Consider the following 26,558-nt stretch of genomic DNA (forward strand, 5'->3'; position numbering starts at 1 on the left):
AATGAAAGTTGTGATTCTTATGTTCACTAAATTTCTAACACTTATTTTATTATTGTGCCTGAATGATAGAATAGATTTGATGAATTCAGTGGCTTGAATTAAACCAAGAAATAGTGGTACAGTCACGAGAGATATCTAGAACAGTCTGCCTAAGTAACATTATACCATTATACCAAGCACCAGAGTCTTCCTATCAGTTAGAGCCTAGTTGTTCCCTTTGGCAGGGAAATAGTTCGAGAGATAAGTGGAAGAAAAATCTGCTATGATTCATTCTAGTTGATTATTAATCAACTAGAAATCATTATAGAAATTACTAGATGCATTTCCTTTCTTCATGCCATTATTTTTTTGCTGCTCACAGTTACGTGATACAATCATAACAGAAGAGTGTATTTTGCTTTGGTCTCAGTCTTCGTTTGTCGGGAAAAACAGTGCTATGTGCTTTCCCAGGGAGATGCTATCCCAGGACAGTTTTCCCAAAGGACTATTGCTCTGATTCATACATTCTTTTTTTTAAATTGCTTTGGTTTCACCTCACTTCTACCCTTGCTAATGTTCTAAAATGTATGCCATAAAGAAATAAACTCCAGGGAACATCAAAGGAAAGACCTTATGGCCGTTTACTCTGTTGGCAAAGATTCAACTCTTCAGTATTGTATGTACATTCCTGAAGTTGAATCTGGCCCTCGGTGACAGCTTTCTGTTCACAACAGGTTGCACATGAACACAGGGTTGGTGCCACCCCTACCCTATGTGTGACAGATCTATGCTAAGACAATGATGCTAAATTGTGTTACTGTCTGGTCTGATGTTCCTCCCTCTCCCTCTGCTCTCAGGCAGGACTGTATAAAAACAACATTCTGCAGCTGTGTGGTTACGTGACTGCTTCTGTGTAAGGGAGAAACATTCATTGTTGGCTTCTGAACACCTCCCTTTCTTTTATTTCCTTCTAATGGACATTATAGAAAACATTCAGATCCATGAACTTGAACTTGAAAGACAACTTATGCATAAGTACCATGTGCTGGCCCATTGGGCCACTGGTGCTCCTTGAAAGACTACTTGTGTTCTAGATATTACTTTAATGGTCAATACAATTTTATTGTTTCTTACTGCAAATCTTCAAAAATCCTCATTAGAGAACACAGGAATAATCCTAGTAGAGAAAATCGGGACTTCTTCTAAGCATTGTGGAGGGTCCATGACTTCTTGGGGAAGATGGCAATTCCGCTCAGCCTCCAGCTGCTGGATCTTCCTTTCCTTTTCCTCCAGAGCTGCTTCTAGCTGGATGATCCTCTCTGTCTGAAGCGAAAGCTGTATGGAGAGCTCCGTGATCAAGCTGACTTTCCTATCGCCTTCTTCCTCAGGCAGGAGACTCTCACAGCACTCTTCCAGTAAGTTAGCTGCTGAAGAAAGCAGGAGAAGGACATTCTGAGCAGTTTTAATTGGAGTTCCCAGAACTTAAAGGGAGGGCAAATGAGAAAGGTTCATTTCTCACGTTCTAAAAAAGAAAGCAGAGATGTTGCATCATCTGCTTAGGCGTACTGAGAAGAGAATCTAGACCCAGCGAGGGGAAATATTCTGATGCTCCTGAAAGAACTTGGAAGCCTCTTGAGAGTGAAGAGATTTAGACTTTGCCAACTCTTTTTAAAAAAATATTTATACTTAACTTTCAATTAGCTATGGGAATGAGTTAACTTGAAAATTAACCTACAATAACAGTCATCCTCAGAACCTTTCAAAGGGTTACCATCAAGTAAAAAATATGCTTTGAACAAAAATTTTATTTAATCGAGAAAAAAAGCTTATCATAAAAATGATAGAAAAGATGAGTTTCTCAATCCAAATCAGCTGTAGAGTTGGGAAGGGGTATACTTGAAATGATCCAGAAAACTAATGTATTTGCATGTTACCTCCCATCGAGAGTTCTTTTAGGTCTGAATACTTTTCAGCATTTTCAAACAAAATTGCAAAGTTCCCCTGGACATAAGAGCTTATCCTTTGTCAATTCCTGTCATCTAATCCCTTAGAAAAGGATAAAGGTCTGAATAAGAAAGGAGAGAGAATCTTCAGCAAAGAGCCAAGACATTAGAGATTGACAGCAGAGAGTCTTTGACAACGAATCTCAGTAGCTCATCCAAAATTTAGCTCCTTGAAGTAAACCTTCCATTACTAGACCTTAGCAGCACTGCCCTTCTCTTTCATTCTTTTCTTGAAAATTTCACCATCAAATTTGTCCAAGCCATGTAAAGAGGAATACTTAGGTGTAAGTAGAAGACGAAGTCAAGGGCTCAGGTATCATTTTAGAATAATGGAGCCAATAGCATATGGCTGAACCTGACACATGGCTTGGACTCGTGATTGCTATGATTGAAGGTCTAGTTATTACTCAGCTCCCAGTGAAGACAATCCTCATAGCTACACCTAAGGAGAACACTCCTGTCAGGCCAAGATGCCTGGCACTGTTGTGTACCACATTTCTAAAAGTGTGGCAGCTTTACTGAGTTATATAGCTGCAGGCCAGGCATCATCTATTTCTCAGCAAGTAAGACTCGTTAGCTGTCGTTGCTTTCTCAGAGATCACAAGATGAAAGCTTGAGATGGGATCTTTTTGGTTGCATAAGAGTATTAAAAGGGTGCACCAAGCAAGGGGGTGCACAGCTGTCATCCCAGCACTTGGGAAGATAATCGCCATGAATTTGAGGCCAGTCTAGACTACATAGTGAGTTCACAGCCAGCCAAGGTCAATAGTAAGACCCTATCTCAAAAATAAACAAGCAAACAAGCAAGCAAGCAAAGAGGAGAAATTAGGTCATTCTCTGCTGTTAGACATTATTTTTAACAATTACTAAATTTTAAGCATCCACATAGAATCTTTTGTTCTGATTATCTGAAATTCTAATGCTAATATTTAAGAAGATGGTGTTTTAGAGATAGAGATTATGGCATGGCAAAATTGCTAGATAAATGGGCGTGACCTGTCAATCACTGAGATCCAGGATACATGTGCAGAGCCACTTCCAAGCCCTGTACCTGGTCCCAAACAGAGAATGCTACCTGCTGGCTCCAGATCAAAGGGATTTTTGACATGATGGCCTAGATCTGACATCCAAATGGGAGATAGAAAGGTGGTGACCATTAACCTCGTGAGCCTTTTCACTAGCCTCTCTGTACCCTGCAGGGTATAGTATTTTCCTACCTTTAACTGGCTCATACTCACTCCACAGAGCATTCTCCTTTTCTTTCCTTTAAAACCTTTAACAAATGTAAAACTTTGCTCGTTCATTTCCTGTCCAATTCTTTTTTAGGACAAGTCCCTAGAAAACCCCTGGAAAGAGTATAATACTTGAGAATCTGAGTAGCTTTTTGAGTGACTTTCTTAAGATAAGCACCATGGAAAAAAATTCTTGAACTTCAGAGGAGCATTTAGATCACCGTATCTGCAATAGGCAAGTGCTTTCCAGCCCAGGAGAGAGAGCGTGCCAAGGGCAGGAGGCCATTCTCTTCTGCAGATAAGCCAGGGCCTCCTCACCTTTTCTTTCATTAGGTAAGAACTCCACTCTAGTACAGCAGCCACAAGTGGCCAGTAAGCAATCGAGTATGCCTAGACTGGAAGGAAACTGCTGTAAGTTGTTGATCTGCAAGATTAAGTTTTTAAAAAGGTGAAGTTTCTCATTACATTTTTTATTATTTATGCATTAAATGATAATATTTTGATATCTTTTGTTAAATAAAATATACTGTTGAGGTTTCTTTTCAACCGCTAGGAAGTGTAAAATACATGACCTGCATTTGTAGCATTCAATTTCACTTGGATAGTGCTGGGCTATACTTCTGTTCAGATGAACACACACTGGCACTTAGGCAGATATGCTATTGTGAATGCACAGATCCAGCTAACTCTCACAAATGAGAACACTGATTTTTAACCAGAGGACAATTTTCTGTGACCCTAGGTTACAGAAGGTAGAAGCATGTACATGTATGTTTGAGAGAATGGGTTCTATGGGCTGCACTGAGTTAGCACAGGAGTGGAAACCAAAAAATGAAAGTGCCACAGTGGGAGCGGGAAGAAGCCAAGGAGAAAAATAGTAGACAGGAGGGGACGGCTGGGCCTCAAGAACACAGTGGGGGCTCGGGGGCCACTCCTCTTGAAGGTGCCTATTAGCTTCTTCCTTCTTAGCTCTCTTTCAAACTTTCTCTTCTCAGCTCTTCTCCTGTGACAAAAAGTTTCCTTCAACGCACATGCACAACGAAACAAGCAAAATTTTTGCGCCTCTCTCTTTGACCAAACTGCCCCTCCCAATAAGGCGATGTAGGTAGAAAATCAAAGACTTTATCTTTTAATGCATAGGAGCAAAAAATGCATCAGAAAAGCCTTAGATGGGCGGTTATACAGATGCTACATCTACATTTTCTGTCTCAAGAATAGAAGCAGAGGGAGAAAGTAGAAAGAAAATGAAAGAAGTGGGGTGTGTTCATCTGCTTGGAAACACACTGGGGTGCTTAGAGCCAAAGGTCCCTGAGATTTCTGGCATCAGGGACCTGTTTCCTACAAGACAACCCTAGATTCCTTGCATGTCCAGTTCCCAGGGTTGCATGGCTATGAGAATCCAGTGTCACCACTGGCCTGACAGGAGGTAGGGCTCAGGTGGCAATGCAGGTGATGAGGAAGGACTACACATACAGGGGAAGCTCTGCTCGCTGGCCAGCCTGCTTCCTAACAGGCCAAGAACTGGCCCTGGGGTTGGAAGACACCCGGTTTAGAAAAAAGACACCTGTTTCTAATAGTGTTCTGGGATTTTCTAATAGAAAATCCCAGATCACACTGTCAGGATGGTTGGGTTCTGGTGCAGTCTTTGGTTTATAGAAGAACCCATCTTCTCTGTGTCCTCATGTGGTGAGGGAAAGGGACTGGAAGCTCTCTTCATTGTAGGGCACTAACTTCATCACAAAGGCCCCATCCTTATGACCTCATTTAGCCCCAATTACCAATTATAGGACCTCCACAAACCTCATCTCTGAAGGCCATCTACCAGGGGACAGGGCTTCAACCTATGAATTTGGAGGAGGCATAAGTCAGTCCATAGCACAAGGAGAAGATGATGGAAAATGAGTAGAGAAGAAACATGAAGATGAAACAAGGAGAGATGACACGAGATCTTCGCTTCCCAATGCATTGTTCTCATGTATTCTACAGGAGAATACCAATTAGGAGGCAAGCTAAGGAGTATGCACACTAAAAAGCAAATTTCTCATACAAGACTACTTTACTATCAAGTGATCTTTTAACACATGTAATATGATTTTATTTTATTTCTAAACACATTGCATATGATAAAAGGGTTTTGCACTCTTCAACATGAGCACTCTGAGTGTCTCCTATCCTATGTGAATATTAGGAATTGTTCCAGTGAGTTTTCTTGACTCTGCCACTAACAATTGTTCTGCTCTTTCCTCATCAAGCCTCCCTCATCTGTAACAGGGTGGGGCATGTGTCCCTAATGTCCTGAGGGCTTCCGAGCACCACATCTCAAATATCTGCAGTCTTCCCTAGACTTTTGGGACAGACAGTCTCACCAGAGCCATGCCTGCTGAATCACTGAGGTTCTGCCATCTGACCAGGTAAACCTAGGTTTGATCCCACACCCGAGACTTCAGGAGATCCAGAGACATCCACAAGAAGTGCCCTTCAGTCTCTGGGAGAGAGGAAAACCTAATCAGCCACAATCAAAGCATGAACTGGCCATTTTTGCAGAGGCTTTTATAAGCTCACACCATTTTTTATTATTTTCTCCTTTCTTCCTTCACTTTAAATAGATGTTAGGAGCTTGGGGTTCTAGCTCAGTGGGAGAGCATTTGCCTCCATAAGCCCTAGAATGTGTGAGAATGAGGCATAGGGTCATAGCAAAGAAGAGAGAAGAGATACATGGTAGAAAATGGGCATGATTAGAAAAATTTAGAAAGTAGGAAGACTTCTGTTTGTAGCCAGGCCAGCCTGTGCTCTCTTTGGGGCAGCCATGAAGACCAAAGGTCCAGAAGAACTTGTGACATTTGCCATTGGCCATTTCCAGCTTCCAGCTCTTTATAACCTCAAAACCTTCATGTTCTTAGCAAAGTGCCACAGAGAAATTCAATAAAAAATAACTAATAATGACTAAATAGATTACAGAAGAAGGAATTTCAGTTTAAGGAATCTGAGAATTGGAATGTAGGTTGGGGAAATTCTAGCTTTGTGTGCCACTCACTGTAAGAATTCTTTAACATTTCTGTGATGATTTTCTAATCAAGTAGCTTGTTTTCAGGCACTGGCTGCCAAATTGTAATCAGCGAATAAAATCTGCTCACACCTGTGTGCAAGGGATTGCACTCAGGACCTAGAGAATGCTAGGGCTGAGCTCTATCTGTAGCCCCAAATGTACATTTTCTTATCTCTGCAGGTGCAAGCTATTATAGAGCTAAAGGACAGGTGGAAATCTATGACTCAGGGACAGGTAAATGCCTGGGGTACACATGTTGTAAATCAGAGAAATTACACGGGATGTCGGCTTAGGTCAAAAAACCTAGAACATTGCTTCAGGAACTTTGAAAGCTGAGTTTTCTACAAATAGTGATACAGTGCTGAACGTTGAGCCAGTGAATAGCTGAAGACTTTTCATATTTTCTAAATACTTTTCTCGAAAGAAGGTCGTTCCCCTGTAGAACCCTGTACTGCTGCCACCCACAAGTGTTTGTTGAACAGAGAAATGTGGAGAAGCACTGACCTCATCTCTGAATCAAACATCTCTCACCATGGGAAGCATGCTGCTCCCAGTCGGATGTTGGAGAGAGAGAGTGTTCCACCCAGGTGGTCTTTTTGTTCATTCATTTGTCTAGTAATTAATGACTGGGACTCTGCACACAGAATAAATAAGATATGATGTTGGCTTGCACAGTCATATAGCTCCACTGTAGGGCCAGGAAGGGCAACCCTGCATTAGATCTTAAAGGACGTTTTTGATCAGCTTAGACAAACACCTCTGCTGGGTACTCACTTGTGAAAGTTTACTTTTCTCTCTGCCTTTCAAGCAGATGACCATGCCTGCCAAATATTTACTCTATAAGGAAGATTTTTCCTGGTGAGGTGATTACATACCTCATTCTACCAGAGCCACTCAGGATCACTGTTTGGCCTAAAAGACTGTATCAGCTTCCTCCTCTGCACAAATGCTCCTCTGCACTGTGACTTACTTCATGTTGTTTTAAAAAGTTGTGTATATTTGTCAACAACTACCAAAGAGTCTAGTTTCATGTCTTGTCACATGAGTTTGTAGTCTGACACATCATTAGGGCACACGCCCATAATCCCAATATTGGGAAGCTGAGACAGGAGGACCATCTTGAGTTTGAGGCCAACCTGGGATTGTATATTCAGTTCAAGACCAGCCTTCAGCACGTAATAAGACCCTGCCTCAGAAAACAAAATTAATAAATAAATAAAATAAAATAAAATAAAATTAAGAAATACATTCTCATCTGAACAAAAATTTTTTAGAAACACAAACTTTCTAGTTATCTATCCTTCTCAATGGACAATTGAGAAAATATAATTCTCTGAAATAAAAGATACATTTTTTTGAACTCTTGTCATATAAATTGTTTATCTTTCGAAACTCAGATTAGTACTGTCTTGAAGTTTTCTGCATTCTCCCTCTCTAGTAGTTTTTATTTGTATAAGAAGGCCAATGTTGGTCTGGCATGATCTTGTATGCCTGTAATACCAGCTGTCAAGTGAATAAATGCATGAAAGCTAATTTCATGTATGGTACAAAATCACCATGGAAAGGGCCAGTCCAGTTTTCAATTCGTGTGTCATTAGATTTCCTTACTGGTCATTGTAACACATGGTCCAGGTGGGGGGACCCACAGAGACCACCAGGCTCATGTGAAGGTGACATAGCATGGGTTTATTGTGCCTGAGTGCAGACAGAAGGCAAAAAGACTATCTTTAGGGAAAAAAGAGAAGTGGGCCCCTTTTTTAGGGGGATGGAAAGAAGGCAGGGAACATTAGGTGGGAATATTATAATAAACATCTGTGGTCAACGTTCTCTGTCTTGTATCATAGAAGGCAAAAAGTCCTTGAAGGGTCTGGTTTAAATTTCCAGGTATCTCCAGGTATCCCCAAATGTCCCTAGATGCCCTGCGGCCTGCAAAATTCCTTGCCTATCTTATCATCTTTATGACATCCTGTGTTTGCTAATGACAACTGTGGTACTGAGCTGAGTTCCCTGTGAGATTAGTGCTTCTGCTGGCATGCAGGCTGAGCGCTGGGAAAGTCAGGTCTGATTTGAGGCTTATAGTCATATTTATTTTCACTACTGCATTTAATAATAATACATAATATTAACAATACTATTGTGATTGCATAAAAGTACACGAGACTTCTCTCTGTTTCTTTTCTTTTTTTGACAGAAAACAAAAGTTTGGACTGGTCTGTTAGACCTCTTCCAAAATCTATTATTTAGATTTTCTAACCCTTATAAATGGTTCCTCAAACTTGGTACCTGGAAAGCTTTGCCAATATAGAGAACCCAAAACCCCACCCTTGAAATTCTGAATGAACCTAGAAGAATACCATGGAATCTACATTTTTACAAAGTTCCCTCTAAATTTCTGATTAGTCAACTTTTCTAATTAAATTTCTGCTGACTTATAAGTGGCATGGTAAACCAAGCTTTTGGCTGAATCCTAAAAGGTGGCCAGAAATCTAGGCAAGCCTCTTCTTGACAACTTGCAGTATTTGAACCAGGAGGAGAAAGGATCACAACCCTTTTCTTTAATACCTCTCCCTGACTATTTGGCAAGGCTTTGCCTGTAGATGTTACTAGCTGACGAAATACGTCCATGGTCCTCACAGCCCCTCCCATCCTTTAATTAGCTGACATGCCAGCAGCATCTTGCCGGCTCTAACCTGGTGGAATCATCTCCAGAACATACAGACAGAATGAGCAGTGTGTGAGGTTTTCTTTTGCTTTTGCTTTTGTTTCTGTTTTAGTGGATGAATGGATCTATCTCCTTGCAAGAATAGCTGGAGAAGAGTCTCTTTCCCTTCCCATGAGCCAGCAGTGTGTGGGAACAAGAGGATGATCCAAAGAGAGGAAAGGAGGATCATCCCTTAGATGAAGCACCACAGCTCTTCACTAGCTTTTGTAAAAGACTAACAGCTATCAGGACCCAGGGAGGAAGGGAATCCCAGTCTGAAGGCCTGTACCACAGCTTTATTCTTGGCTTGCTGACGTCAGCTGGTGTGCCTCGGGAGATAAGAACATTACCACGGGAAGATGCGTGCCTAGTTGACATTGGTGTGGGGAGGAGTTCCAGTTGTGTGGAATGCCAAGGGATGATATCTCGAAGATCATGGATTTTATTCTTTTCCAGCAAGGCAAAATGTTTAGGGTTAACATATAGTGTTAGAACGGATCTTCTTCCCAACCCATGTTAGAGTCTCAGGTCACATCAAGATATTTTACAGAAGGACCTTTTCATCATGGTTGAGAAGACCCCAAGAGCATTAGCATGATAATGTTTCTAATTTATGCCAAGAAGTAGTCATTCTAAACAGAAGAAAAGGTTTTTGGAATCTGTTTCATTTCTTCCAATGAGCAGGACCTAAAGTGCCCTTATGTACACTGGCAGGCTGGCCCATTTAGAGCAACTAAAGCCAGAACACTGACTGATGGGCTGGTCAGAAGCCTAAAGGTTAAAATAGGCCTTCATGGAAAGGTCAGAAATTCAAGGGTGGTAAAGAGGCAGGAGATTGTGTAGAAGGACGAGAGAGGAGACAGATGAAGGCCTGTTTCTGTACTTTTCAGGAAAAGGAGTCAGTGGCACTCAAAGTCAGTTAAGACAAGATGAGTTCAGATGTTTTGGGTTGCAGTGTCAAGCAGTAGATTTTGTCTCATTTTCGTGGTGCAGAGGACTTTTATGGGCTGCACTGTCATGCAACGAGGAAGGCTTAATATTTAGTTAGTTTGTTGGCATTCATTTTCACACAGTGCTAGCCTGGTGCAGTGGGGCATGCTTTTAATCCCAACACTGCTGGAAGCTGAGGTGGAAGGATTGCAAGTTTGAACCATGCCTGGACAACAGGCAAGACCCTGACTCAAAATAAAAAGTAAAAAAGGGTTGGGGATGCAGTAACTCAGTGTGAGATTCAACCCCAAAGCTGCAGAAGCAAAGCAACTACAAGTGATGCAATGATTTCTGGGATTGTGTAGGATTGGAAATAAAATTATGTCATAGTCATACTTGTGTAGTTGGGGCTCTTCTTTAATAAAAACAATGAAAATTAGTGAGTTTTGTTCTGAGAACAACAGGATATTATTGTTTAGTAGGATTTTACTTGTTTCAACTACACAGAGAAATAGAGTTTGTGGAATGGGGTACAGGACATGTTGATGAGCTGATTCAGCTTACAAATACACTGAGTCTGAGCTCTAGTCATTTTGCAAGCACAAGTTTGAGTGACACGTGCAGCTATTCCTCATAGCAGTCAGCTCTTCTCCCCCTTGAACTTCCCCCCAGCCCTCATTTTCTTCCTTTTTTTAGGCTGGGGATGACAGATTGTGTCACTGAACTGTACTAGCCCCCTAGATGTAGTACAACGCCTATATGCAGTCCTCTTGGCTGAAGTTTAAAAAAGACATTGTCTGTAACACACAATAAACTATAAAAAATACTGTAACACCTGGTGGATCACACAGAAATTTAGGATGTTGACTTATTTTCCATAAACACTAAAAATGATAAAATCAATTGCTACTAGTACCAGTGAAGGGGAATCTTCACATAACTGTTAGAAAAAAAATTTCTTCGAGTGTTGAATACTCCCCTCACAGGAATGGCACTGCTGAAATTTGTTGCTGCGGTTTCTGCTGATATAAAACACAAAGCAGGGGCAGCTCTAAAGGTTCCCCCCGTGAGTCTCAGCAAGTTTTTCAGAATACTTTGAAAATAGGGCAGCATGGCTGGCAGAATAATGATCTCCCCTCAAAATTTCCGGCAAAATTATCCAGAGTGACAACCTCAAAGGTATTCCCAAAACCTGAAGATATGTGACAAATGAATTAGGGATCTTGAGATGGAAATTAAATTAGGGATACAATGAAACTAGGAATCTTGAGATGAAAGCGTCATCCTGAATTACCTGGGTAGATGCAAAGTAAATAACAGAAGTTGAGAAATAATCAGGGCGCCAGAGTCAGAAACACCTGAAGATGCTACACATGAGACTAGAAAACAGAGAAAGAGATTATTATAGATAACTGAATTACTTAGAAACATTACAGGACTGGGCCCTTGAGCGGTCAGTGCAGAGGGTAAGTGCTGCGGGTGCACTGTTAGAAGGTCTTGCTTCAAGGCAAGGAGAAATGACTACATCACATCCCGCCACTAGGAATGAACAGCAATGATTAATACTCTAGCTAGGCATCCATCACGTCGGGGGAACAGGGTCTAAAAGTTGCCCCGTCTCTTCCAGCAAAGTCCTTGTCTGTCCATACACACTTGCTGCATGACTTGCTTCTCTGTTTGACCCCCCATTTGATCCATATTACCTAGGCAACTATGTGTAAATTTATTGGATGACCGTAGCTTTGTCCTCACACCCACCTTGTGATTTTCCACTGGGCAATGTTACCTATGACTATTCTTTTAATCATTTTAGTTAACTATAGTTTTGTCCCACCTTATACCCACCTCACCTCATTGTTTTACTCTAAAAAGTCCCTTTAAAAGTGCATTTCCAGAACCTCTCCTGTTCTTCTTAGACAGAAACTTTTCTTTCTCCTAATAAATGCTAGCAGGCTGGGAGTTCTACTCCCTTATATTATTGGAAGCCCAGTACCATCCCTGTGTCACTCCTATATCTGGATTGTGGGCCAAGAAAGGTATGTGGCCTATGGAAGCTGGAAAATGCAAACATTTTCCTCTAAATCTGCTAGAAAAAATGCAACTCCATTAACACCTTGGCCTTAACTCTTTACTGCTTATTTTGGACATTTGACCTCCAGAACTGTAAAATAAATTTGAGGTGGGTGTTTTCAGTTACTAAGCTTAAGGTAATGGATCATAGCTGCAGTAGGTAATCATTAGAAAGAAGACTAATAAATATCTCATAATGAGAAAATTATATCATTCATTACAGGAGACCCAGAGAACTCACTTAAGTGGAAGGTGGCCTGGATTCCAACTAAGGAGAACTGAAGGTTTTAAAATATCCAGGGAGGCTGGGGATGTAGCTTACAGGAAGAGCACTTGCCTAATATGTGCAAAGCCCTACGTTCAATCTCCATCACTGAAAAAAAAATATGGAGAAGTATGAATTTCCTCCAGAATGTTAAGCCACAGAGTGGGAGTATTCCTTGTAAATATTAACCTTACTAATGGCTCAAAGCAATTAACATTTAAATATATTCAATTACTGCCACCTTCAAAACTACTCAGTGCCTGTTCAGCTCCTGTATCCCACCTGCCTTCTTTTTTGTTTTTTTGAGACAGGGTCTCACTACGTAGTTCAGGCTGGCCTTGAGCACAGGACATTCTCCAGGCTGACCTCCAATTTGTGGCAATCCTCCTGCCTCAGCCTCCCCAGTGTTGGGATTATAGGCATACACCACCCCCACACCCAGTCTATGTCACTCTTTACATCTTTTGGATGGGTTGTCCATATCTATTCCATTTCCTCAATTTTTCTCATACCAATCCATTGCAATCAAGTTAGGTTTTAATTACTTTAATAAATGGCCTCATGAGGTTACCAGTGACACTAAACCCAATGCCCTTGCTTACAGCTCATTTTATTTAAACTCTGAACACATTTATCTGTACCCTTAGAACACATTTCTCTTGACTTCTGCAATATGACAATGTTTTCCTTCCAGCTTTCTGGCTCCTCCTTTAGGCTTATTTTGTACGTGTCTCAGAGTGACCACTGCATGGATTTCCTTACGCTCCTGGTCTTCAACTTTGTTCTTTCCCTGTATAGGAGATTTTTTCACTCCCATGTCCTTTGTTTCAATCTATTCACATGAACGATAAAATTTACAATCTAAATCTGACCAGAGCTCTGGGGCCTGGAGCCCTATATTCAGATCTCTTAGAACTTCATGTATAATATATGTCCCAAAGTGAACTAATTATCTAATTTCCACAGTTGATGATCTACCAGTATTTCCCAATCAAGTAAGACGGCGTGGTCATGCATCCACCTGCTGAAGTCAGAAAGCGGGGGGTTATTTCAGATTTCTTCTTTATCCATACACTTTTCCATTCATCTTCTTTTTCATGAACTGAGAGCTTCATGCATGGTAAATGTACTCTGCCACGGAGCCACACCCCCATACTCCTCTTTTTATTTATTTATTTATTTATTTATTTTTTTATTTAAGAGGAAAAAGAGAAAAACACAAAACAAACCAAAGCGGCGTAAGGGTACACGCAATACAGAACTACAAAACAAAACAAAACAAAACAAAACAAAACAAAAAACCATAACAGTAAGAAATTACCTGCTAGTAGATTACACACTATTTTCTTGAAAATAGTTCCTTAAATCACAGTATCAAAGAACACAAGGTGGACATTCAAACAGGGAGACTGCAAACAGCTGTGTTCAATGTTCCAAAAACATTGATAAAGTCAGCTATTTAACACCCCCAAACACACTTGCTGTTATATCCGTTAGAGCTCCTTTTCTTTTTTTTTTTTCCCTCTCTTTTTTACAACAAAATTTACACATCTTGGATTTTATTACTCCTTAGTGCTTATTACTTTCTTTGGGGGGGGGGAAGAATACAGTCAAATATGGCAAAACAAAGCTGTCAGTCAATACCAAGGATAGACGTAGCACATGGTGTAGAACAGAGTACAAGTTTATCAACAATGGTTATCAACGTTGTCCCTTGTTTCCTTAAAAAGAATTGTCTATCTTATTAGATATTATAAAGTTGGACAAAACAGTAGAGAACAAGACCAATAAAACTTAGGCGTTGTAAACATTACAGGACTTCCAAAGAAGACAATAGTCAAACCAGAATGGGTATCTTAGTGAATCTTATTGTCTTCAAAGTAGTTGCCTATGTCTTCAAACTTGATACTATCATATAGAATGGAACAGAGTCTAATCAGTCAAAACAAGATCGTGGGAGTACTACAGGACTTCAAAACAAGTTAATAGGAAATCGAAAAGAGTTACTATTTATATATCCTAATTTTTTTGAATTTTTTCTTTAATTAAGACAAACATAAGAAATGACTAAATAATTTTTTTTGAAACAATAAGGGGGAGATTGAGATAAAACAGGACATAACAATATAACAATAGAGGTCACAGCATGACTGTTTCAATAACCTAGTACTTCACCACCTTATAACCTGACTTAATAGTAGTTACCATAGTGTCTTTTTCCTTGAAATATTTGGGTAAAACTTCATATACTCTAGCTTCAAATATTTTCATATCAAGAAGCCCAGAATAAAGCCTTTCTAATTAATGAGTGAAAACTTTATAAGGCTTCAAGGCCACCTAATGGGGAATCATGATTACCACATATTTTTATATATTTGAATCATTACTTACATTAGGGAAACTATTCGGTATTCACACATGCGAGACTGATTTATTTCACTTATGAGTATGGTCTCAAGCTGTGCCCATTTATTGATAAATATCTCAATGTGATCCTTCTTTATAGCTGAATAATACTCCATTGTATAGAAATACCATAACTTTTTTATCCATTCCTCAGTTGATGGGCACTTGGGTTGTTTCCAAGATCTGGCGATTACAAATTGTGCTGCTATAAACATAGGTGCACATATATCACTGTGGTATGATGCTTTCAGTTCTTCTGGGAATATGCCTAGAAGTGGAATAGCTGGAATAAATGGGATTTCCAGTCCCAACTTTTTGAGAAATCTCCAGACAGATCTCCACAAAGGCTGTACCAGTCTACACTCCCACCAGCAGTGCAGGAGAGTTCCTTTTTCCCCACAGCCTCTCCAGCATTTGTTGTCGGTTTTCTTGATCCTGGCCATTCTTTCAGGAGTGAGATGGTATCTCAGTGTGGTTTTAATTTGCATTTCTCTAATGACCAATGATGATGAGCATTTTTTCATGTATTTATTTGCCATTTGCATTTCTTCATCTGAGAATTGCATATTCATCTCAGATGCCCATTTTTGGATTGGATCTTTGAATTTCGGAGGTCTGAGTTTCTTTAATTCTTCATAAGTTTTAGACAAGAGGCCCTTGTCTGAGAGAGAGTTCACTAAAATCTTTTCCCAGTTTGTGGGTTTTCTTTTCACTATGCTGGAGATTTCTTTTGACATGCAGAAACTTTTTAATAAGAAGTGGTCCCAGTTATTGATTCTGGGAAGTATTTCCCGTGCGGTTTGAGTCCTGTTCATGAATTCTTTACCTACTCCTATGTCTCCAAGGTTTCTACCTATTTTGTCTTCCAATAGATTTAGTGTTTCTGTTTTAATATTCAGATCTTTGACCCATTTACATTTTAATTTAGTACATGGTGATAGACATGGGTCTAGCTTTAGTTTTCGGCAAATGGAGAGCCAGTTTTCCCAGCACCATTTATTAAAGAGACTGTCGTTCTTCCAGTGAACCTGCTTGGCTCCTTTATCAAAAATAAGGTGGTTGAGTGTGTTCGTAGTTGTGGTTGTATCTTCTAATCTATTCCACTGATCTTCAGCTCTGTTTTGATTCCAATACCATATTGATTTTACTACTGTTGCTTTGTAGTATAACTTCAAGTCAGGGATTGTGATGCCTCCTGCTTTGTCTTTGCTGCTTAGAATTGCCTTTGCGATTCTAGGTCTCTTCTGGTTCCAGATGAAATTTAGGAGTGATTTCTCTAGATCTATAAGGTATGTTGATGGTATTTCTATTGGGATTGCATTGAATCTGTATAACAGTTTTGGGAGAATGGCCATTTTCACAATGTTTGTTCTTCCTATCCATGAGCAAGGGATGTCTTTCCATTTTCTGAGATCATCTTCAATTTCCTTTTTCAGTGTATTATAATTTTCACTGTATAAGTCTTTCACTTCTTTCGTAAGAGTAATTCCTAAATATTTCATTTTTTTGCTTGCTAATGTGAATAGTCCAGTTTCTCTTATTTCCCTCTCTGTAATTTTGTTGTTCGTGTATAGGAATGCTATTGATTTCTGAGTATTGATTTTGTATCCAGCCACATTACTGAATTTATTTATTGTATCTAAGAGTATTTCAATGGAGTTTAGGGGGTCTTCTATGTAGAGTATCATGTCATCTGCAAACAATGATAATTTAACTTCTTCTTTTCCTATCTTTACCCCTTTTATTTCTCTTTCTTGCCTAATTGCTCTGGCTAGTACTTCCAGTACTATATTAAATAGGAGTGGTGATAAAGGACATCCTTGTCTTGTACCCGACTTTAAAGTAAAGGCTTTCAATTTTTGGCCATTTAGTATGATGCTGGCTGTTGGTTTGTCATAAATGGCCTTTATTATATTGAGGTAAAGACCATTTATTCCAATTTTCTGTAAAGTTCTTATCATGAATAAGTGTTGGACCTTATCGAAGGCTTTTTCTGCATCTATAGAGATGATCATGTGATTCTTATTTTTGGCTTTATTGATATGGTGGATTACATTTATTGATTTGCGTATGTTGAACCATCCTTGCATTCCTGGGATGAATCCCACCTGGTCATGGTGTATAATCTTCTTGATGATTTGCTGGATCCTATTTGCCAATATTTTATTGAGGATTTTTGCATCTGTGTTCATTAGGGAGATCGGTCTATAGTTCTCTTTTATAGTTGGGTCTTTCTCAGGTTTTGGTACTAGAGTAATATTTGCTTCCAGGAATGACTTAGGAAGGATTGCTTCCCTTTCAATTTCATTGAATAGTTTGAGGAGTGTCGGCATTAGGTCTTCTTTATATTTCTTGTAGAATTCTGCAGTGAATCCATCTGGGCCTGGGCTCTTCTTGGTGGGCAAGGACCCAATTACATTCTCAATTTCATTAGCAGAGATTGGGTTATTCAACAGTTTTATATCCTCTTGATCTAGCTTTGGTACTTCATATGCTTCTAAGAATCTGTCTATTTCTTCTGTGTTATCAAACTTTTGAGAGTAGAGGTTTTCGAAATAGGTGTTGATGATCCTCTGTATTTCTATTGGGTCTGTAGTGATTTCTCCTTTTTCATTTCTTATTGCATGAATTTGAGCTTTTTCTTTCCTTTTTTTAATAAGGTTGGCTAGGGGCTTATCGATTTTATTTATTCTTTCAAAGAACCAACTCTTTGATTCGTTGATTCTTTGGATTGTTTTCTTAGTCTCTATTGCATTGATTTCTGCTCTGATTCTTATAATTTCCTCTCTTCTTTTGGCTTTGGGCTTGACTTGCTCTTCTTTTTCTAGCTGTTTGAGGTGTAGTATCAAGTTATTTACTTGTATTCGTTCTGTTTTCCTGATGTGGGAACTCAGTGCAATAAATTTTCCTCTCAGAACGGCTTTCATTGCATCCCACAGATTCCGGTAAGTTGTATCTGCATTTTCATTTTCTTTTAGGTATTGTTTAATTTCTTCTTTAATTTCTTCTGTGACCCACTGATTACTCAAGAGTGTGTTATTTAGTTTCCATGTGTTTGCGGAATTTTTGCAGTATCCTTTGTCATTAATTTCTAATTTCAGAGCGCTATGATCCGATAATATGCAAGGGATGATTTCAACTCTTTTGCATTTGCTTAAATATGTTCTGTGAGCTAATATATGGTCTATTTTAGAAAATGATCCATGTACTGCTGAGAAGAATGTGTATTCTGATGTTGTTGGGTGGAACATTCTGTATATGTCTATCAAACCCATTTGTTCACAGGTGTGATTCAGTTCTGTTATTTCTTTGCTCATTTTCTGTCTGGTTGATCTGTCCCTTGGTGTCAGTGGTGTATTAAGATCTCCTGTTACAATTGTGTTACTGATAATTTGAGTTTTCATTTCTGTTAATAATTGTTTTATATAACTGGGTGCTCTGGAGTTTGGTGCGTATATATTTAAGATAGTTATCTCTTCCTCTTGGAGTTTTCCCCTTACGAGTATGTAGTGACCTTCTTTGTCCTTTATGGTCATTGTTGGTTTAAAGTTCACGTTGTCTGCAAACAGAATGGCTACTCCTGCCTTTTTTTGGATTCCTGCTGCATGAAGAATTGTTTTCCATCCTTTGACTTTCAGTCTGTGAGTATCTTTCTGGGTTAGATGGGTTTCCTGTAAACAGCATATGGTTGGATTTTGTTTCTTGATCCATTCTGCTAGTCTGTTTCTTTTGATTGGTGCATTGAGACCATTTACATTAATGGTTATTACTGTTAAATGCTGGTTAATTGTAGGAATGTTATCTCTCTGCTGTTGCATCTTTATCTTTCGGTTCTGTTTAATTATTTGCTTTGCTTAGTGGTTTTTTCCTTTGTGTATCTAAACTGTCTTTCAATATTTTTTGCAGGGTTGGTTTGGTGTTCATGAAGTTCTTCAGCTGTTCTTTGTCATGGAAGTATCGTATTGCACCATCTATTTTGAATGATAGTTTTGCAGGATATATCAGTCTTGGTTGGAAATCATTTTGCTTTAGGATCTGGAATACTTCACTCCATGCTCTTCTTGACTTTATCGTCTGTGCTGAGAAGTCTGCTGTGATTCTGATAGGTTTTCCTTTATAAGTGATTTGTCTTTTCTCTCTGACAGCTTTTAATAATCTATTCTTGTGTTGGATTTCTGGGATGGTGACTATTATATGTCTGGGTGTAGTTTTATTTTGGTTATGACTGTTTGGAGTTCTATATGCTTCACTGATCCTGATGTCAGTTTCTGATCTCATGCTTGGGAAATTTTCAGCTATTACTTCTCTAAATATCCTCCTGACATCCTTCATGTTGTCTCCCTCTCTTTCATTAATCCCTATCATTCTTATGTTATTCTTCTTTGCATCGTCTTGCATTTGTTGAATTGTTGTTTCCTGGTTCCTTGTTATTTTCAAAAGATCTTTCCTTTCCTGTTCACTAGCTGCAATCCTGTCTTCAAGGTCTGAAATTCTATCTTCACTTTCATTAAGGCGGTTTTTACAACTTTCAGTGGAGTTTTTTATTTCCTGTATATCTCTGTGCATCTGCATTATGTATTCTGTTTGTTTCTTATATTGCTCGTCTAGGGATTCTATCTTTTTGTTTATTTCCTCCAATTTTTTATCTGTGTTTTCTTTAGATATATTTAGAATCTCTTTCATTTCTTTTATCATTTCTTCTTTTATCTGGGAGATTATTTCGAGTTTGAATTTCTTTAAAGCTTCCTGGAGTTGCTTGTCAATTTCAGTGGCTATTGTGTCTGATATATGAGGTGGATGGGATATATTTTCTTCTATATACATCGCTCCTAGGGTTTCTTGAGATGGGCTGGAGGTTTGAGGTTGTAATTTGGTCTTTCGTTTTGTCATTTTCCTATACTTCTGTGTTTCAAGTGTTACTTGAAAGCTTCCTCAGGATCTGTTGAAAATCCCCTTCTATGTTTGGAGCTACTGGGACTCTGGCGCCGCGCTACTCCAAGCCATTAGGCCTACAGAACCAGTGGCCCTCCTCTGCCTGCTCAGAACTCCGCAGTTCCAGACAAGCTGGGCCTCAGGGACACTGTGCGCCCACCTGCCCCTTGGAAGCTCCACAGTTCTTCAATCGCAGCCGGGTTAGGGTACTCACCACAGGCCGCAGTGCTTCAGGAACCTGTGGACCCTCCCTGGTTGCAGAGATATCCACAGTCCTCCAGACATGCAGAGAGGCCAGTGAGGGCACCCCAGATCTGCCCAGCTCCTCCTCTGCAGACCTGTGGCCAGGCGCGGCAGCTAAACAGGCTGGGCTAGGCTGGTAGTGTGGGCCAGCCCACCTATTGGGAGCTCAGCAGGTCTCCAAATGAAGCCGGGAATGGGGAGGCTGATGTGGAAGCCTTAAACCCACCTCTCTCCTTCACTGCACCTGGAAGCCTGAGGGAACTCCAGCAGTCTGGGCGCAGAAATCCAGAGTCCTCCAGACACGCAGAGAGGCCAGTGAGGGCACCCCAGATCTGCCCAGCTCCTCCTCTCCCCCATACTCCTCTTGAACCTATCTTACCAGAAAATCCGATTGATTCAAACAATTATTTAACTTTGTCTAATTTTCTCCATGCCAGTGAAGCTTGCAGTTTCTGTTCTCTTCACCTTCATGTCCTTGTAACTCTTATTCAGAAAATTATGCTCTCAAGACTTGGAGGAGTAGCTCAGTGGTAGACTGCTTACCTAACACACACAGGGCCTAGACAGACAGATGAATAAATAAATTATATTCTCAATTCCCAGGTGGTGGGACCTTAAGCAAGAACTTTCTCAAAGTCCATGTTTCTTCCTCAGTTTCTACTACTTCGTGGAAATATACAGCCATGAGGAACTAGCATGCTGGTGGGGCTGACTTAGAGGATACCAAGTTGGTGGCGGTGCACCTGAGTACCTGCGCATTATGGTTGGAATCTACAGAGTGCGATTCAGAAGAGGTAAAAAGCAAATGAGGTTATAGAGAAGGAATCATGAAAGTGATTTATGTACATGAGAAGCAATGTGGCAGAGTGGAAGTGGGTTAAAAATGTCATAGTGGGAAGGCCATGACACACACAAGAGGACTGGCTCACAGAAACATACAGTGTATCAATCCACCTCTCATACATGGAATCATATCTAGCTTTATCAACTACATCTTCCTCTTTTTTGTACATCTAGCTTATTGAATTTCACAATAATAATAAAATGGACTCAGGGATAAGGTAAACGCCAGTGGTGTCTATGCTAAGTTAAGTTGGCAACATAAAATTGCCCTATTGTTGAGGAGGTCTCTCACTACTGGCTCCCTGTGAAATTCCAATTTTATCAGCTTGATTTTATTTATGTATTTATTTATTTAGTTTTTGCAACTTCAAAATGTAATTCCATTTCATCTTGAACTTACAAAAAATAATTCTACAGTGATGGAGAAATTTGCAAAGAGGCAATTCAAGCAAGCTTTTCTTTCTTCAGGAAAATTTGTGCTACCCAGTACAAATGTTAATTTTCATAGATATTTTACCATTAGTTACTTACCTTACCAGGTAAATTATATCTCTTGGGAATATTATCAAAGCTAATGGTGAAGGAGTTGTTTTCAGGTTGGGCTGAAATCCAAGGCACTTCAGGGAAGGACAAAAATTTGTGTAGGGGACTGACCAAACACTTAGCAGATGCTTTTGTACTGACACTGGGAACTTTTGTTGTATATACTTGAGATGTATCCTACGAAAACAGCATCATAAAAGCAACATACATAACTGTTAATCCTGGTATGTCAACTTTGATAGGTTAAGGAAAGCCTAACAGATTAGTAAAGCACATTGCTGGGTGTACCTGGGAGGGTAATGGAGGAGCAGCTTCCGAACTCCGAATAGTTCCTCCCCGATTCCTCCCTGACATTCTTTTCCTAGTCTGCATCCCTGTCACCAGGAACTGAGCAGCTTTGCTCTGCCATGATCTTGCACCATGGTATCTCTGCCCAGGCTCTAGATGACCATGGAATGAAGCCCTGAGTAAATTAAACCTTTCTTATTTTGGGTTATGTATGTCCTTGTTTTAGGTTGTGTATTGTGTCTCAGCAATGGATAAACTGACTAACACAATATAAGCATTACAGTTTCAGAGAATTTCAACAAAAACTTTTTACTGTACCCCCTCCTCCCATACTTGAGAAAGAAAAAGAGTTTGGAGAAAAGGGAAGTGGGGGAAAGAATTGAACAGTGAAAGAGCCCCTAGATTATGTCACTTTACTAAGAATTTGTTGAGCAATCATGCCAAAGCAGAATAAATATTTACATGTTGTTTCTATTATCATTACTAATACTCCCACAATCATTAAACAGTAGCAGGTCTGAAATATGCAGGCAATTTGTTATTGGCATAACCCTTATTATGGTTGATACATCATGTCCACTTGAGGGGTTTAGAAGTGTAACTAAGAGACTCAGGTGAGAGCCAGGATCCTTACTTTGTAAACATCCTTATGCTGTGCAAGAGAAGGGCACAGAGGTGGTGTGAGCACTACACCAGCCCTGGGCAGGGGTGGGAGGTGGGGGTTGGGGGTTGAGGCGTACCCTGCTTACAGTATAAGGGAGAAGAGCCTTGAAGCGTTGCCCCGGTGCCACCCTGCCTTGGAGCTGGCTGATTATGGGCTGAAACCCACTAACAGTGAGCTAAATAAACCTTTCCTTCCTTCATTTCAGGTGTCAGGTATTTTGTCCCAGCAATGAGAGGAAAGTAACCAAGACAACCCTATAGATACTGGAACTACAAAACAGAACTTTAAAAATTAGATTTTTTTTTCCTTTTCGGTCAAGTGGCATCCAAATTTCATCAGGCCTAGGGCATACATGGGTCCCCCATTTGTCCTCTACCCAGAAGACAGAGTGGGAGCCTGGTGGTCAACCCCAATTTCATTCCCTTAGGCAAGGGAGGGAGAGGTCTGGGTTCAGGAAGGAATAGAACTAGCCTAAAAAGTCTATTTTTTCCTTTGTATTTCCTTCTCACTCTGGGAGCAGTGCCATTTGGATGAGATAAGAACCAGTACGATTGGAAATAATGGAGCTGAGGAACTGACTTCCTTCTGCTCATGTAATGCTAAACAGCACCTTGTGGTCATTCCTCCTTTCATTGTCCTAAGGAGGTAGAAAATAAAATAATCAAAACTTAGCGGATGTCTGACACCCCAGAAGAAAGCATCTGTGAGTTGAAACTCCTGAACTTCAGTCACCTTCCCCTACTCACACCTCACTGTGGGTTTAGAAGCATGTACTGCATTCATAAATATGATTAAGATTAGAGTGAACTCTGGGACGAGCATGCACACTAAGGGCCCCTGAGGTGCCTCAGCATCCTGCCAGTCACACACAGAGTTCAGGGCAGACACCTGTGTTGAGGTGCGCCTCCTTTCAATTCCAGAGGTCAGACCTATGGGTGGGTCTGTTGCTGTCTCCATGTGCCATGACCTGTGCACAATGCTTTTGCTTCTTTGTCACCCTGGCACTATTTTCATTTTTCGCATGGACTTGTCCTGAGCCTAACTTCCTGTGATCTTCAATGAGTGGAACTGCCTGCCACTTTTTACTGGGTATATCTTTGCAATTCATTGTATGTCATATGCAAAAGCCTGAACCATACCTGCCACTTACATGATAATAGGATCTTCACCATTTGTGGCCATTTGGACCTACTGCAGGTCACTTTAGAGCACTGAATGGTGTGAGAAGAGATTCAGAGTTAGAAAAATACTTGTGAGCATTGGTTTTGTTGGTTTGAAATCCTCACTCATTTTGGTTTGCTTTCGTTTGATTTTGTTTCTTGTATCTTTCTCTTCTCATGACCACTTGTGGGAAATACAGCCCCAGACGCAGTTTGTCAGTGCAGGTAATAAAGCATTCAAACATCAAGAAATCTTGACAAGGCAACGTTTACTTCTGTAGAAGAGCACGAGCACATTTTAGCTTGAGGCAGCAGGTGCATGCAGAAATGCAACAGCAGACTCCTTTTATTTCCTAACTTCTCAGCATGAGAAGCAGCTGACTTTCTGCCCACTGACTGGTTTGCAGGTTCACAATCTATCCTGATTGGCTATTTTAAGCTGCACGAGAGGAGGGGGTAAGGGATCACTCAACTCCTTTTAAGCTGGCTGTTGATAAATTACTTTTGGTGGTCAGTTATGTTCCTGGGATCTAGGCTGGGATCAAGACATTTCCTGTTACTGGTGTAAGGGTGGGGGAGTAGCCAAGCATGGACTGAGTTACAGTGGAGGTGCTGCTGTTTATATCTTTTGATAGAAAACACAGGGCAATGAATTCTCACACACTTTTATTCTAGGATGGGGGCAGGGTTTCTGTAGCATCTAGAATTACATAAGCCATTTATAGCTTCAAGTTGTTCTGATGCTTCTTTGTGAGACAATGTCTATTCAAGGTTCTTAAACTATTTGTAGTAAAAAAAAAAAAAGCCTGTGGGTTAAGAGATTTTAAGAGAATGCTGGTGCTGTGTTTGAGGGTCTTGGTTTAAACTGCTCAGGAATAAATATGTTTGTGCTCCTTTGCAGCTCCTCTGAAAGTTTTAGTTAACTAAGATGTAGAAAAAGATGAATTTATAGATACAGTACGACTTATATAAATGAAAGCACATATTAATTTCTTGGAACTATTTTTTAAAAGATTCTTGGGAGTAACTTTGGCCAGGGTCCCGTCCATACCATTTTCCTTGCCCTGCTTAGGACGAGTTGCAGGTACAGGCAAGGTCTTCTGTGCACTATCCCTGGTGTTTATGAGTTTCTTACTGGAGTTTAAAATTTCTCTCATTTTGGCTAAGAGTCCTTGATTCATTTTAACCTTGTTGTTATTTAAAATATTGTTATAACTCGTTTGCTGAAAATTGATTTTTGTCTCCTACTGAAACAGGAGATAAGGGCATGGCAAAGCAGTTGTGCAAGCAGGCACGAGCTGTCAGTCGTGGCAAGGGCACACGTGCAGAGCCGCTTCTGAGTCCTGCTCCTGGTACCAATTGGAGAATGCAATCAATTCTTCTGGTGCAAGATCCAGCAGGTTTTGGATAGGATGGTGTTATGGTTGGTGTACAGAGGTACCTCCAAACCTCATAGGCTTTATGGAGGTGGCTGAAAATAGTGTGTAACTGACTTGTAGTACAGTGCTGGGGTTAAGGGTGGGTGATTGCTAGATCAATCCACTGACTAGATTGGCACCACCCTAATCCTGGTAGACTGGATACAGTGTAAGGGACAGAAAGAGGTTTGCCTGTGTCCTCTCTCATTGTTTTCACTGTCATGAATGGCTGTCCCTCTGCCACACCACCCTGCCTTGGAACCAGCTGACGATGGACTGAAACCTTGACCCACTGTGAGCTAAATAAACCCTTCTCCCTTTAACTTTGGGTGTTGGGTATTTTGACTTCGCCATGAGAAAAGCTGCTAAGACAGATGCCTGGATCTGAGGTCAGAATGGGGAGTAAAGAAGATGGCGATTGTTATGCTCAGAGCTGCTGGAAAACTTTCACCAGCCTTTAGTAAATGTAAAACCTCTACTTTTTTATTTTGCTTGTCTTGTCCAATTCTTTGAACAGGACAAGAAGAATCTGGGCATCCAGTAACTGCCACTTCCATTCCTTAATAAAATAAATAAATAAATAAAAATTTTAAAAATACAAATAAAGCAGAAATTTGCCTACAGAGAGCTTGTTTCTCTCAGTGGGAATATTGTTCCTAAACTGGTTTCTTTCTTTTTTTTTTTTTTTTTATTTAAGGAGAAAAGAAAAGAAAGAAAAAAAAAAAACAGTGAAGGGGTACAAGTTATACAGATTTACAGGAGAAAAAAATGCGCAGTAGGCAATCACTAGTTAATGGATTACATATTGCCATCTTAGAAATAATTGTTCAAGTCACAAAATTAAAGCTTGTAGAGTGGACATTCCAACAATGATACTGCAAACAGTTCTGTTCAATGATCCAATAAAACTCTGTGATATCATTTTCTATCTTATACATTTAAATATACATGCAGTTATATAGTTTAGAGCACTTTCTTTTCCTCTCTTTTGTACAATGACTATTACACATTTTGGGTTTCATTGCTCCCACGGTTCTTATTGCTTTTTTGGAAGAGAGTAAAACCAAATGTGACATAACAGAACAGAATCGGTCAAGTCAAAAGGGTGGACATAATAGATAATATAAAAACATAATACAAGGTGATCAACAATGGTTACCATAGTGCCTCCCGCTATTTCTAATAGAATTGCCTATATCATTAGTTGTTATACAATTGAACAAAACCGTAAAGAATAAAACCGACAAAACCAAAACATTGGAGATATTGTAGGTCTTCAAAAGTAGATAAAAGTCAACGAGAATGGGCGTTATAATGAATCTCATTATCTTCTCAGCTGATGCCTAAACTTTCGAACCTGATACTATCCAGCAAAACAGAATAGAGGAACCTCAGTCAAAAACAAGATGGTGAGAGTAATACAGGGCTTCAAATCGAGATAATAGAAAGTCAAAGTGGGTTACTATATTATATCCTGCTATATTTTTCCCTTTAATTAAATGGATAAAAATAAAAAAGTAAATAATGGAGTGGAGATTGAGAAAAAAGAGGGCATAACAGCGAAACAGGGCAGATCAAAACATAACCATTTAAGCAGAATAGTGTTTCGCCACCAGATAATCCTGACCCAAAAATAGTTACCATATTGACTCCCTCCCTGAAGTCCTTGAGTACAACTTCATATATTGTAGCATTAAGTATATCAAAACAATGTAAAACCATTTAAGAGAATGACAGCATTATAGAGTATTTAGAATCGACTAACAGAAAATGGACAATGGTCTCTGTATAATCTCCTTGTCCTTAAAAGGTTTTTGCTTATACTATCATACATA

The 26,558-nt window shown here is 39.8% G+C and overlaps 1 protein-coding gene across 1 annotated transcript in view; it reads right to left on the reverse strand.

The window, feature by feature from the left end:
- Positions 1-592: 592 nt before the first annotated feature.
- The window catches only part of Ccdc192 (coiled-coil domain containing 192), a 202,052-nt gene continuing 176,086 nt past the window's right edge, over positions 593-26,558 (reverse strand). Inside the window, exon 6 of the mRNA XM_063232416.1 lies at positions 593-1,406. Coding sequence (XP_063088486.1) covers positions 1,123-1,406 — 284 coding nt within the window. The 3' untranslated portion in view covers positions 593-1,122. The remainder of the gene's footprint in view (positions 1,407-26,558) is intronic.

This window comes from Cavia porcellus, unplaced genomic scaffold (genome assembly GCF_034190915.1).
Source record: "Cavia porcellus strain 051 isolate PalLab524CR breed Dunkin Hartley unplaced genomic scaffold, mCavPor4.1 scaffold_21, whole genome shotgun sequence".
In the NCBI taxonomy this organism is placed as follows: Eukaryota; Metazoa; Chordata; class Mammalia; order Rodentia; family Caviidae; genus Cavia; species Cavia porcellus.